The 15,449-nt window shown below is 41.2% G+C and overlaps 1 protein-coding gene across 1 annotated transcript in view; it reads left to right on the forward strand.

The window, feature by feature from the left end:
- Window positions 1–6,444, forward strand: part of TUBGCP3 (tubulin gamma complex associated protein 3) — a 208,751-nt gene extending 202,307 nt beyond the window's left edge. The window contains exons 20-22 of the mRNA XM_029604687.1: window positions 2,123–2,263; window positions 2,895–3,011; window positions 5,760–6,444. Coding sequence (XP_029460547.1) covers window positions 2,123–2,263; window positions 2,895–3,011; window positions 5,760–5,918 — 417 coding nt within the window. The 3' untranslated portion in view covers window positions 5,919–6,444. The remainder of the gene's footprint in view (window positions 1–2,122; window positions 2,264–2,894; window positions 3,012–5,759) is intronic.
- Window positions 6,445–15,449: the final 9,005 nt, after the last annotated feature.

Consider the following 15,449-nt stretch of genomic DNA (forward strand, 5'->3'; position numbering starts at 1 on the left):
CATAATGCCTCTGTATCGCTCCATGGTGAGACCGCACCTTGAATACTGTGTACAATTCTGGTCGCCGCATCTCAAAAAAGATATAATTGCGATGGAGAAGGTACAGAGAAGGGCTACCAAAATGATAAGGGGAATGGAACAACTCCCCTATGAGGAAAGACTAAAGAGGTTAGGACTTTTCAGCTTGGAGAAGAGACGACTGAGGGGGGATATGATAGAGGTGTTTAAAATCATGAGAGGTCTAGAACGGGTAGATGTGAATCGGTTATTTACTCTTTCGAATAGTAGAAAGACTAGGGGGCACTCCATGAAGTTAGCATGGGGCACATTTAAAACTAATCGGAGAAAGTTCTTTTTTACTCAACGCACAATTAAACTCTGGAATTTGTTGCCAGAGAATGTGGTTCGTGCAGTTAGTATAGCTGTGTTTAAAAAAGGATTGGATAAGTTCTTGGAGGAGAAGTCCATTACCTGCTATTAAGTTCACTTAGAGAATAGCCACTGCCATTAGCAATGGTTACATGGAATAGACTTAGTTTTTGGGTACTTGCCAGGTTCTTATGGCCTGGATTGGCCACTGTTGGAAACAGGATGCTGGGCTTGATGGACCCTTGGTCTGACCCAGTATGGCATTTTCTTATGTTCTTATGCCAAAGCTTATTTTATTTATTTATTTATACAGCTTTTCTATACTGTTATAGAGAGAATAATGTCTCTATCTCTATGGTTAACTCATTAATACTATAAAAACAATGAAAATAAAAATAGATTAGGATAAAAAATACATAAAATCAATCAATACAAATAAAATCTGACTAATAGTAACTAAAAATCATTACTTAAATAGAAGCAGTAAAGGAAGCAGTAAAAAATAAAAAACAGATGTTCTCCTAGGCCACAGGGTATTAGTCCTCAGGAAACCCATCCGTCACCCCATGAAGTTGGGTTTCTCCTTTATTTATTTTTTCATACTTCTCTGTTGAGAGACTGAAGAGGGTGACCCCGTGTGGACGCGCGGATAGTGTCATGCTGGGCATGCCCAGTGTGCCAGTTAAAGTTGCTAGAAACTTTGACACAAGTTTTCCATGCCGGGTTCCATCTGATGATGTCACCCACATCCTACTGTCCTAGGAGCACACCTGTTACAGGTAAGTAACTTTGCTTTTCAAAAAATACATTAGCATCTGTTTAAATCATGTTGTACCGATTCATGTGATGGCTAGTTTTGCCTACAGTTGCAGCACTGTGTATATTTGATATTAATGCACTAATCAAGAGCCTGGTGGCATTGTTACTGTAAAGGTCAGGTACATAACTGAAATTCCTTTTAGTATTTTGCTCTGTTAATGGCATTGCAAGGTCATTCAGTTTCTTAGCTTTTTATGCAGAAATATGACCACCACCTTATCTGATTGAAAATTTCAGGTGTACGTGCATTCTGTTTCAGATCCCTAAGAATATGGCATGCCTTCTTTTTTAATGCTTTCTCTTTTCAAAACACAGCAACCAAGAATCAAACAAAAGTAACTGGTCTTCTTTTTCTTCTACCTTAAACTTTAATATATTTCTTTCAAAATGATTTGATTTCTAAATGAGCTATTAATCCTCATAAATAACCTAAATCATCTTCTAAAAAATTTAAAAAAAAAATGGATTTGCAGATCTGCCTGAAAAGATGACATCTGTTCCCTCCTGAATCACAGCTGTTTGTAAAGGTAGCTTTTCCATAGCCTTTAACAGAAAGTGAATCAGCGAGTATCAAAAACAAGAGTTGTACTGTTGGATTATTGTTAAACTGGTGTCTTCATTTAGTACAGCCACAAAAACATCACACTGGAGCCTGGTTAAGGTTGTGCTGTACAGCCTCTAAGAGCAAACCAAATTAATGCCTGCTTCAGTTGCAGTCTTTTGAAAATACTGCCATGGTTGTTAAGCGTGCAAGAGTCCTAGATTAAGGGCAGCAGCTTTTTTTTGTTTTTCTTAAATTACAGCAGCTGAGAACAGTGTTACAAGATTTTTAACTTGATAGTATCGTTCCCCCAAACTATGTTGCAGTTAACTTCTGTTATTAAAAGCAGAAATTAAGAAATGTAGTTCATTCTTGCTTATTTTTTTTTTTTAGGCACTTCTAAACCAACTCCGTGCTGTTTTTGATCAAATCATTGAGTTTCAAAATGCGCAGGACACCATGTATAGGGCTGCCCTGGAGGAATTACAGCTGAGGTTGCAGTTTGAAGAAAGAAAGAAGCAGAGAGAATCCGAGGTATAATTTGCAGTACATGTGACAGGTTATAGTTGTTTGAGCCAAATGGCAAATTTGCTGCCATCTGATCTGCTTATTTTTTTTGAGGAAAATATACTTGGCAGCATTTATTCATGCTTATTCCATTAAAATTATTATGGATTCTCTGAACACATGTTTTTGTTGTATGTTCGGGAAAGCAAACAATAGAAATCTTACTTGCATGCAGCAGTTAATGCTTTGTCAAATAATAATCCTGTCATGTTTGTTGTGCTATTTGATGGGCATTTAATACCAGTAGCAAGACAGTTTGACATGATAAAATAGTGATGAAATTGTAGGGCTTCTACCATTTGAAACTGAAACGGTGGTTTCCTTTACATAAAAGGAGGGCATGTTTGTGGCACGGGTGCCTGATAGGTGCCTTGCTTTTCCCCTCTGTGTGGTAGGTAATGGGTGAACTGGGATGCTCCGATTGCTGTGGGACAAAGCAGTACATCATGTAACTGAATGTTGGTTTTATAGCTGTTCTATAACGGAGATAGGAACATGATTAAGAAGCAGGGAATTGTCTTGGTAACTTCGGGCTTTTCTCTTTTCATTGCATGAACTCGAAATCCTAGGCATTGGATAACTGGTTGTTTTCCCGCAGGGGCAGTGGGGTGTTACAGCAGCAGAAGAGGAGGAGGAGAACCGAAGAATGCGAGAGTTTCAGGAATTCATACCAAAAACATGCTCTCAGCTGAGGATACTCACACATTTCTATCAGGTGCCTTCGCTGTACAAATATTTGTGTTTTATACAGACACATTTTCAACTGGATGTTTTTTTTCCGGTCTGTGATACCTTTTATTGGATTAATATAAGAATGAATCATAGATATTTTTGAGATTGTGCGATTCCTTTCTTCGGGTGTCACATTTTAATAGATTGCTAGCTGACTTCTCACTGTAGGCATTGCAAACAATGGGATAGGCACAGTAGCTAACTCTCTGCTGGGGGGGGGAGGGAGTCCAGGGAGCAGTGAGACAGCCCCTGATTAAAAAGGTGTTCAAACTATTTACAGATTTTTAATATTCTTAATAAATAAATAAAATGACTATTTCCTCTTATTACATCCATGAGGCTGCCTTTGTTTCCATATTTAGTATATGTAACATTGCTGCTTGAAAGTAAATAAAGGTACCTCTATGATCTTAAAAGCTCATGTACAACATCTTTTATGTTTTTATTTAATAAGGTATTACAGCCTACAGAAATACAGATGGAAGGCAATTAGAGCTCTTGGTAGTTTTCTTTACAGTTTACTCCGTATACACAGACGACTGTAAACCTCACTATTCCAATATTTTCCTAAATTGGTAAATAACTTGCTTGCTAACAAAGCACAAATTCACTCAGTTGTTATAACTCAACCAGAAGGGTCAGTATGCACATAAACCTATCAAATAATGACATTTATATAAAAAATAAGAACCTTCTTTAATCAAATGTATACATCGATAAATCTCATAATCATATATTTAGAAAAAGAGATTAATATGCAATGAACAAATAATTCAAAACAAAATTTACATATTACACACACAATCACTCACCCATAATCTCATGTATGTATGAGATTATGGGCAGGTTAGATTGTGTGTGTAATATGTACATTTTGTTTTGAATTGTTTTTCATTCTTTTTTCTATATATATGATTGAAATTTATTTATGTATAAGTTTGATTAAAGAAGGCTTTTTATATATATGTATGTATATAGATGTTTGAATTTCAGCATTGAGTTCTGTGATAAAAAAAATTGTAATATGATCAAGTATGATTAACTTCATTTGATTTCAATGGATCTGTTTAATGGATATACATTAACTTTAATATTGAAGTATGAGAGCAGTATGTGTGCATATTTTATGTAGAAGTTTTTTGATTGCATTTAATTTCAATTTTGTACAGTATAGAGTAGGACTATAATGAGAGTTTTTTTTAGTTAGGCAATATTAAACATTTTTGATAAAAAAGATAAAATGTTGATTTTACAATAATTTTTTGTAGCACTTTTTCCCTTAGGGATCTATATAATTGTATATTAGCCTAGCACTACATCCATCCAGTAAGTTTGTGTGATATTTCTTTTTACTATAGATATAGATATATACATTATATGTAAATCAGTAGTTAAGTTTATGTGCACACTGATCCTTTTGGTTGAGGTTATATCATGACCTAAGCATCTTTTCTTTTTAAAATTACCCCTTCTGGCTTTCTGAGTTCTGTCTGGATCCATCTTCTTTTAAAAGGGGTCATTTTGTGGAAACAGATAGAGGGTCACATTCTTAGGATCCTACAATTTACCCTTCATTTTTGAATCACTAGTTTACTTGCAGTACCCAGGGTTCTATATGGTGCCTTGCAAAAGTCTTTATATCCTGGTATCTTTTTCATATTCTGCTGTCTAAAAAATACAAAACAAAATGCCTTAAAGTAGGAGTTTTTCACTGATCTATACCACATAATCCACACTTTCATCATGAAAGAACAATTAGAGAAATATTCTAAAAGTAATCAAGAATAAAAACAAAAATTCTTGATGCATAAGTCTTGATATCCCTTGATTCAGTACTTGGTGAAAGCCTCTTTTACAACAATAACAGCTATGAATTGTTTAGGATAAGTGTTTACCAGTGCAGTTTTTGCTCATTCTTCTCGGCAAAACTCGAGCTTTTTCAGGTTGGCTGGGGATCATCTATGGACTGCAGTCTTCAAGTCTTGCCGTAGATTTTCTGTTGGATTCCAGTCTGGGTTTTGAGTGCACCATGTGAGGTCATTCACTGTATTCTTGTTGAGCCACTCTATTGTTACATTTGCTTTGTGTTTAGGATCATTGTCCTGGAAAGTGAATCTTCTCCCCCAGTGCCATATCTGTAGCAGATAAGATCTGGCTATACGTGGCACCATCCATCTTTCTCCCTGTCCCCCACTGCTGCCAAGCATTCCCACAACACAATGCTGGCACCGCCATGACTTTAGAAGGTTAGCCTGATCACAGCAGTCTCTTGGTGGTACCAAACTGCTTCCACTTTACAGTGATGGACCTGACGGTGTCCCAAGGGATATTCAAACACATTGAAATTTTCTTATGGCCTCCCCCCTCCCCCAAATCTGTATGTTTGAATGTCATCTTCCTGGAGTTCTTCAGCCGCCTATTTTGATCTTTGCTTCAAATTCATTTCATTCAACAGAAACAGGCTTTTTTCAACAGGAGCTAACTTGGGTTTGCTGTGACAAAGGAAATGAAGAAGTATACAATCAAGTCGTTTTAGTGGTGGTTACTCTTAATTACTTTTTAAATATTTCTATAAACTTTAACCCATTTTGGTTTGTATTTTTTAGGGAGAATGTAAAAAAAATTAATTACAAGGGCGTGAATACTTTTCCAAGGCACTGTCATCTGTCTTTATTCAGAGCCTGCTTTGCATTCATTTTGTAACAAATGCGTTTTGTTTTGTCTCATTTAGGGTATTGTACAGCAGTTTCTGATCTTGTTGACAACCAGTTCTGATGAAAGCCTTCAGTTCCTTAGCTTTAGGTTGGACTTCAATGAGCACTATAAAGCAAGAGAACCAAGGCTTCGTCTGTCCTTGGGCACTAGAGGGAGACGTAGCTGCCATATGTGAAGCACTTCCTTCTGCCGGGATCTCTGAAGTCTCTTAAATCCTATGTTGGATAAGGCATCGAGTTCCTTAATATTAAAAAAACCAACTGGTATACTGAACCGTGATTTACCATTTCTGCAAACAATTGTTCGTTGTGTAAACCTACGATTCTGCTCAACAGAAAGAAAGATCAGATCTGTCTCATACAGCAGATCAGACCTATGCTTTTAATACATCTGAATTATTTGTTTGCTGGATTTTGATTTAAGATTCTTTATTTTTTACAAAGAGTACATTTCACATTGGAATTTTCCATCCTCTGATTTGCAATAATCTTGAAAAAAACTGTACCTGGAGCTGGTTTTGAATTTTTTTTTTTTTTAATTTGAATTTTTTTTTTTCCAAAACAGTACATACCTATCTGAATCCAGACTACATTTCCTTCAATTCTATATAGAAGTATTTTATCATGATGATTTTCAGTGGTGTGATGTATTTGATTGTGTGAAGACCTTTATATGTTAAATAAATTTTATGTACATTTTTATTTCCCTTTTATTGCTTAAATGTTTACATATTGGTTATTTTTCTATGTGGTTACCTATCCAAGGAGACAGAGGTATTGTAGAAGAAAAACTATGGAAACCTATTTTACAGCATAGATAAAATAAAACAGCATAAAAAAAATGGAAGTTTAAATATCAATACTGTCAAATTAAAGCATATGTAAATATGGTTAAAAGTAAAGTATGTTGTGTTCAGAATTTTGATGATTCAGGACAGAATTGTTTTGAATAATGAAGACTGCTTATTGAATTTCTTTTGTCTATTTTTCCATTGTAAATATTTATATATTGCCTTCCAGATGTTTAGAGTGAAGTTTTTTTTTTTTGTTTGCTCTTTTTTTGGTAAAGGAATCATATCAAGTCATTCAGATATGCTTTTATTTGTTTATGCCACAAGTAAAAGCTTAGATAAATAAAAATATAATTATCTTTCAAAAGATTTGCTTGCTTCATGGAGTCTGCAGCATATCTAATTCATTTTGATTGATTAGAGCAGTGTACAGTGGGTGCTATTTGAGGTTTTGAGTGTAGAAGGATGGTGTGGCGGAAGAAGAACATAAAATAGATTACTGCGTGAGTTTGTCTATACCTCATGGTCTTTGCAATCCGTATAAAGGCTGCAACGTATGGTGATTATAAAATAACAGGAATTAATTTAATTTTTAGATAATTTAGAATTAGACTTTTTTTTCTTTTTGACCTAGCAGTAGAGCCTCCTGTTTCTTTTAAGCTTCCAGCTTAATCAGAACCAGCATCTGTTGGGCTATGGTGCCACAAGCCTTCATTATCAACTACCTGGGGATTCACCCATTATTTTTATATACAGGAATCAAAAACTATGCTTGCCTAGACATCTCAGGGAAATAAGATTATTGCTTTTGAAGAACAAGAGGAGGACAGCAGGGTAGTACTCCCCACTCACAGGAAGCACTGATGCATTGTAGCAATGCCATAGGGAGCACCCCTGCTGCCAGGAAGTTAGCAGGCAGAGCCCCAGGCAGTGGGGAATACTATAACTCAGAAGAGAAGAGCCAGGCTGCAGCACCTGCCAATACCCTAACTACTGAGGTATAGCAACCTTCAAACCCAAGAACATTTGAACTGGGGAAGAGAGGATTGCCCCTGTGGTGGGAGTGATTATAAAGGAGCTAGAGAAGGCTACCTGGACATAGGGTGGGGGGCATGCACACACCATATATTCCTGCACCCCTTCCTCACCCTTAAAAGAAAACAATTTATTAGGAGGCAGAGCACCCACAAGTGCATTTTATCCCTGTCGAGTATGTTTGTAAAGGAATTTTTCAAACCTTGTCTATATCCCTCCCAACTCACCCCTAGTCATTGGTCAGGGGCCACAAACATAAGTTCCTTCCAGAACTCAGATATTTTGGACCCTGTGTCTGAGCCCTGCCTGTAGCCATTGAGTGGTGACTGAGCACTGTCTCTGTAACGTTACCAACCCCAGCTGGGCTTTGGAAGAGAAACCTAGCCCAGGATTTTATTTAACTTTGAAACAGAGTGATAACTGTAGGTTATCTGTTGTGGAGCGCTAGGAGAGCGATCCCACTCCTGGGTGATGTGTGTCCTTGGGCCACGGCTCGACCCCAGAGGGCTCTGAAGAGGTGCCGCGGGAGGCGTGGCATGCCCGAGCATGGGCTGGACGGGAGCAGGGCTGGAGTGACATGGAAGACAGGCCCTCCTCCGGACCTGCACGCTTCGGAAGACCCAACAACGCAATGTTGGTCTTGTGAACAGTCCTCCGACCGTTCCCAGCCCTTTCGGACCTGCCGCAGGGTACGGCATGAAGCGGCAGGCCGGATGGAGGCCAGGACAGCGATGACTGGAACATGGATTCAGACGAGACTCAGGAACGACGTAGACTCAAGCATAGACGTGGACTCAGGAACGAGGTGCAGGATCCATAGACGTGGACTCAGGCATAGATGCAGGATCCTTAGACGTGGACTCAGGCAAAGACGTGGACTCAGGAATGAGGTGTAGGATGCATAGACGTGGATTCAGGACGAGGTGCAGGATCCATAGACGTGGACTCAGGCAAAGACGTGGACTCAGGAATGAGGTGAAGGTAGACATGGGCACTGACCCTCAGGGCGCCCTACTCGGGCCACCCGCGGGACTGAGTCGCGGACCACCCTGTCCCATGCGCGCCCTACACAGCCCTGGAAGGCTGGTCGCAGACCACGCAGAGAGCGGGAGAGCACAGGAAAGAGGAAGCAGGTTCGCTGCTCTCCTGGCAGCACAAGGCAAGGATACGCTGCTCTCCTGGCAGCACAAGGCAGGTTAAAGCATTCTGATCAGGAACAAGGATATCTGGAACAGCAGGAACATCAGGACTGGAACACAGATACTGGAACAGGAGACACACCTCAGGGCTGGAACATGGACATCAGGAACAGCAGGAACATCAGGACTGGAACACAGATACTGGAACAGGAGACACACCTCAGGGCTGGAACATGGACATCAGGAACAGCAGGAACATCAGGACTGGATCAAGAGACAGACCTTGGGACTGGAACGGCAGGCAGACATCAGGACTGGACGAGGAGCTCTGACAGGTAACACGAAACACAGGACCTTGCAGAAGTGCTGGAACACGGACGACTTCCTGGAGCGAAGGATCTCAGGAGTGACCAACTCCTTGCGAAGGCAAAGACAGACTGAAAGCTGAGCCCTTTAGTAGGGCTGAGGTGGACAACACCCAGGGAGGGGTCAGCAGGGGGCCACACCTGGCTGGCCCTTTAAGAGGAGCAGAGAGGCGCGCGCTCGCGCCCTAGGAGGCTGGAGAGAAGAGCTGGAAGCTGGTGGCGTCCTCAGCCACGTGGAGGGCCCAAGGAAGCCGCGGAGCAGCCCTGGACAGGAGCTGGGTGAAGGCAGGTCACTGGAGCAGCTCCCAGCTGCAAGGACAGAAGCAGAGAAGGTAAGGCTGGCTGCAGGCACCGGCAGAGAGAAGTGCTGGCTGCAGGGAACTGTGAGAGAACAGAAGCAGGAGAAGGGCTGACTGCAGGAACGGCTCCATGCCGTGAAGACAGCCCCAGGAGGAGAGGTAAGATTGCAGGCAGAGTAGAGAGCTGCAGGCACCGGCAGGGACGGCTCCCTGCCAGGCAAGGACCCGGGCTGAAGCAGGCACTGGGAGAGACGGTCTCGCTGCTGGCTAAAGGTCCCGGGATCGCAGCAGCACGTCGGGGGAAGGCAGAAACAGGAGCCGACCGCATGGCAACAGCTGCGAGGGGCCCCAGCTGATTCAGGGAGAAAGCAAGCAACAGCGTCAGCAGCCTGGCTGGCTGTCTGTGAGAAGGTAAGAGCCTGCCCATGCTTCTTGTGGGCAGGAGCGTAACATTATATGCCTTGCTATATTATGGTGTATACTTTGTAACCAAACCAATATCAGTCCACAACTGTAAATAGGCCACATTAACATTTTAGTTGTCTCAATAGAGCCATTCATTGCTTTTTAAGTACAGGTTTTAGGCTTCTTCCACCATTAGCAAAATGCATGGATGACTGAAATGGTCTAATGCAGCACAATTCCAGTGCTTCAGATTTTGACATCTTCTAAACCCCAAACCGAATAAGAAACCTAATACAAAGTTTGTAATCAGTATTTTTTTAGAAACTTACAGGCAACATTTTGTTGAGACTTTGCTATATTGTACTGTCATTGATTTATAATTAGAAAAGGTAAGGTGCCAGTTCCAGTTTTCCATGAACAAGCTGCAGGACTAACAACCACAAAAGTGGGTGAGACATTATCCACTGGTACCCAACCAGGCACACACAGCACAGAAAACAAATCTAACTATGGTGCAGAAGTTCTTGTATGAGTCTCCTCTGTCTTTTTTTCTTCCAGTGCCACAGTAGGATGTCTTTATTTCTCAATAGCCCACAGTGTTTTGGTGCTTAGTTTCTTTATTTTTACCTAAGTTCATTTTTCTTTATTATAGTTTTTTGAGTCTCTGGGGGGGGGGGGGGAATAGAATTAGGTAAGTTTTCAGTTATGTCAGGAAAACTGCTTTTCAAATTATGTAGGAAATGCAGCCACAAGATGACTACAGCTGAATGCCTTCAGCGACTGTGTACTGCTCAAGATCCACTAATTTCGAAGCTTCTGCCAGGTTATCCCGAAGAGCAGCAGAAACCTAAAATCCTTTGAGACATCCATCCCAGAAGGCAAAACTATTGTTAATGCTTGAACCAGCACTTCATAAATGAGAGGTCCAAGTTACAGGGGCTCCATGTTAAAAGCTCTTTGTTCTCCGAAGGAAAAAAAGTGCCACAAATAACAGCGCAAATTAGAAAATTCCAAATATCTTGTCACCATCCTCTATGAATTCATCTGTGCCAAGCCATTTAGTGCCAAGAGCTCTATCAGTGCCAAAGCCAGTGTAATACCACTTGGTGCCAACACCGGCACAGTCTCCATCAACGCCAAAAAAAAGTTAAGAATCTGCATCTAAGAAAGTAGATTCTCAGACTGCACAGTCAGAAATACAGCCAAGTACATCTGTGCAAGGAAGGTCAGCTTCAGGCTTCATGAATAAACAATCACCATCTATCTTTGTGTCAGAGACTAATATATATATCTTCATATACATTTCCACCTGATATAAGTAACCAGGACTTCACGCAGAGACTGTGATATGACTTTGTCAAACACTACGTTAAGAAAATGCTAGCTCCACAGGAACAGCCTTCACAATTTTGGAAAGATTGTCTCAAAAATGAGTCTCTTTACTTCTAATTTTGCCTTACCAAAGGCCTGTGGAGGAAACAGGCCCTCTTCCTCTACCTAAATCATGTTCTCCAGTTCATATACTGGAATCAGACATAGAGTCTTTTGACTCCATTTCAGAACATTCCTTTCTGGAATCTCGAGGATTGCCACCTGAGCCTTACATGGAGAGATCTTTCATATCCAGTTTTTATACAAAAGATGGATGAATAAATCCCATTCTCCCTGCAGAAAGATGGAAACATCTGAGTTTTCAGAGGTACTGAAATATATTAAGGCTCTAAAACAACCCTTGGCTGTTCTAGTGCATAAAGCATTAAAGAATATTTAATCGAAGTTATGGGCTATGCCTCTCTGTACCCCTCATAGCAAGAAGAATGGATCTCAAGTATAGAGTTAAGGACTCTCCAGGCCATGAAAGCTTACAGCTTCCTCATGACTCCGCAATGGTTGAGTTGGCATGTCACAAGGCCTTCAAGCAGACTCAACTACACTGGAAAATGGCATTGGTACTTGGACTGGTGTAACCCTAGGAACATAAATCCTTTTTCAGCCACTGCCACTCAACTACTGCAGTATTTGCCCACACTTTACGAAGTGGGTTTAGCCACCACTTCAGTACGAGTTCATATCAGTGCTATAGCAGCTTTTTGTGATCCTTGTAACGATCTCCCAATTTCTAATCATCCGTTAATATCCAGATTCATGAAGGGCATGTTACGGCTCTGCCCACCAGTGACTAAACCACCAGTACCAAGGGACCTTCCTCCCTTTTGAACCATTGGACTCCAGCCATATAAAATATATGACATGGAAAACAGTCTTTCTGATGGCCATCACATCTGCGAGGTGAGTCAGTGAACTCTAGACCTTGGTTCACTACTCCCCCCTTATCTGGAATTCTACCATGACAAGGTGACTCTTCGCCCTCACCCTACCTTTCTACCTAAGGTGGTATCAATTTTTCATCTTAATCAAACTATAACTCTGCCCATTTTCATGCCAAAGCCTCATGCGAATGAATGTGTGAGACTTCTACATTCTCTGGACTGTAAAAGAGCTCTAGCTTACTATAAACAAAGGACCCAATCCACTTCGAGACCACCTCAACTGTTTCGTTTTTGTACAACAAACTATCCATTAAGCTTAACAATCCTCAGGCGCACCAAAACTGCACCACTGCAGCATCAGTTGCCCACTTGAACCAAAGTTCTGTTGATTGATATCTGCAAAGTGGCAACATGGTCGTCCAACCACACCTTTATATCCCACTATTGTCTACAACAACAAATGACCTCTGATGCAGCAATAGACATAGCAATCTTGTCAACTCTTTAACATGTATGAGACTGTCTACTTCTCTACGGGTTGCTGTCCGAACCTTGCAGACCATATGCCCACGGACACAACTCGGGAGCTTGGGACTCCCAGACAGCATGGCTAATTCAGCCCTGCTATTGACGGGAAAAAGCAAGTTTGCTTACCGTAAATGGTGTTTCCGTAGGTAGCAGAAAGAATTAGCCATGCGTTCCCTCTCTCCTCCCTAGACAGTCATGCAAGGGACACATACTTTTTAACTTACCTCTCACTTGGCTAGAAAGAAACTGAAGAGGTGAGGGAAACGCGTGGGAACACTACCGCGCAGCTGCACAGAGTCAAAGCTCTGTGATTAGCTGAGGAAACTCCGCCTACTTGGGGTCACGACGCTTCCCAGACAGCATGGCTAATTTATCCTGCTATCTATGGAAACATCGTTTACGGTAAGCAAACTTGCTTTTACAGGCACTTGGACTACTTTTCTTATTGTTGGAACCTCACTGTCGGGATGCCCTAATTCTAATGCATCATTAGTATCCTTTGAAGATACCTCCCTCCGAACCGTCTGCCGCAGAACTAGAACAAGCTCCTTTTTCAAGGTTAGCGCCTGCAGCCTGGTTAAGGTAGAGCCCATCCCTTCAGAAAATACTCCTCCTTCCCCAAAAGGTTCCCGGGGATGTGCGTGCCAGCAGCCTGCCGGCACACAGAAGGAGCAATAAGATATAAAATAAAAACAAATTGGGGACAGATAGGTAAGGGTTAGGGGTTGGGGAGGAGAGGAGAGGGGAAAAGATAGGAAGGGTAATTAGAGGGAGCGGACTGGGAGGGGACTGGGAAAGGCCAAATTGCATCGCTGTGCATATTCTTTTTAAATCCCCCCCCCCCCAGTTGCGCACATTAGACACCCGCCCGAACAGGCATGCGGGAATCATATTTTATAACGTTATAAAATACGTCCGTTTTTGAAAATCGACCCCACTGTGAATAATATCAACACAGTGGACCATATGTGTGATCACTCCAGTACAAAATCTCTCTATTAACTGAGCTGCATTTACAGGACATTAGGATATTTTTCTCTGACTATTTCAGACTCACTAGTACTTTTTTTTAGGGAGGGGGGGGGAACTGACAGACATAGAGACAGATGACGTGAATAACACAGAAACATAGAAATCATTACCTTAAAGTATTAAATCTGTTAAAACTAATAATTCATTATTCACACATTACTCAGCATCATGTTATCCAGAGAAAATCACCATTTAAAATACATCATTTAAAATGCAGTAACAAGGAGTGCAGTTTATTTTCAATCAAAAAGTATACCCTTGCAACGCACATACTGGACTTCCCATTTTTCTTATGCTGTGGTTGAGCGCTGTACATTTAACATGTTTGATCTGTGATTTACTTATCTTCAGTGCTGGCGGAATCTCTAGGCGAACTAGGCCTGGGTCTAAGGCGTCAACCATTAGGGAGCCCCACATGGCTCATGCCCCCTAATGGGGGTGGTAGTGCAACTGGGGAGGTGGTGCAAGGCAGAAGGTGCCAAGGGTGCCTAATCCCCTTGCACTGGCCCTGCTTACCTTAACCTACCTAATAACTCAGAATAGCCTTTCCAAGAACCCAGCCCTGATACAATGGACTTTCTCCACTGTGGTTACTTCAACACATGGGATAACCATGCTATGCGAGGGCCCTGACTTTTATGGTGTGGGAAACTGATCAACATGGGGTAACTTACCCGGCGCAGTAGATAACTACCATAAGCTTTTTGGAAGTTAATTACTGGGCAGACTGGACGGACCATTTGGTCCTTTTCTGCTGTCATTTCTATGTTTCCTGGTTTTGAGAGTAACATTCCTAAATAACTATACTCTATACCTATAAATGTATCCTAATAAATTTTCTCCAGCTGTTGGTTTAGCAAGACAAAAGCCAAAATCAACAAGTTTCGTTATCTGGAATAGAGAAGAGATAGAAAGCCAACTAGCTAGTGGACAGTGAACTAAGCTAAGGAAAAAAAAAAACATTGTGTCTCTCTCCCTTAAACAGAGCAGCCAAGCAGGCAGTTCTACTCACCATCTCCAGGTCTTGACAGGTCGCCATCTGTTGTGATTCACTGAAATAGCCACTTAGAGACAATAGTTGTGGAGAAAAGTTTTTATTTGGATGCTATAAAATAATATAATAAAGCCTTATGGAGAGAGAGACTGGCAGAGTGCAATGCAAAGCAGCAGTATAAAACTTTAAAATTATTTCACTGATAATAAGACATTATATAGGATTTTTTACTTGTACATTTCCAATCCATAAACTAGGTTACATAATTGTCATAATTTATATGATTGGCTTTCTACTATAAACAATCTGAATGGCTATATGTAGATTTGTTCTCGCTCTGCATATAAATTAATCCTCACTGTATGTAAATTTAATTTCAGGACTTATTAGCTGCAGCCTTGGTCCATTCTAAACAAGCTTCTGTAAATCTGTGGCCCAGTTCTTTTCTGTTAATACAGCATTTAAAACTAGTTTCTCTCCTATGGTGAATGCCTGATATGTTTTTGTATAGATGTGAACCCTGGGTCGAGATGAGAGATGTCTCTGCCCACAGGGAGGAGCCCTGTGGGCCTCACCGTCATTGGGCGTGGTCTCAGCGACGTAGGACACAGCTGTATGATAGACTTTATTATGAAGGAAGGAAAAGCAAACCCCACAGAGTGGGGACTGCAAATAAGTACAGTTCTGAGCAATAGGTATGCCCAGGGTGATACCACAGATGAGAAGATCTGGTAGTGGCCCGCAGAGCGGGGTACACCAGGAAGTCCCTTCAGTTGAGTAGATATTACCTCAGAAGTGCAGATCCGGTAGTGGCCCACAGAGCAGGATACACCGAGAATGACTGTACTG

This window comes from Rhinatrema bivittatum, chromosome 5 (genome assembly GCF_901001135.1).
Source record: "Rhinatrema bivittatum chromosome 5, aRhiBiv1.1, whole genome shotgun sequence".
NCBI classification, from domain to species: Eukaryota; Metazoa; Chordata; class Amphibia; order Gymnophiona; family Rhinatrematidae; genus Rhinatrema; species Rhinatrema bivittatum.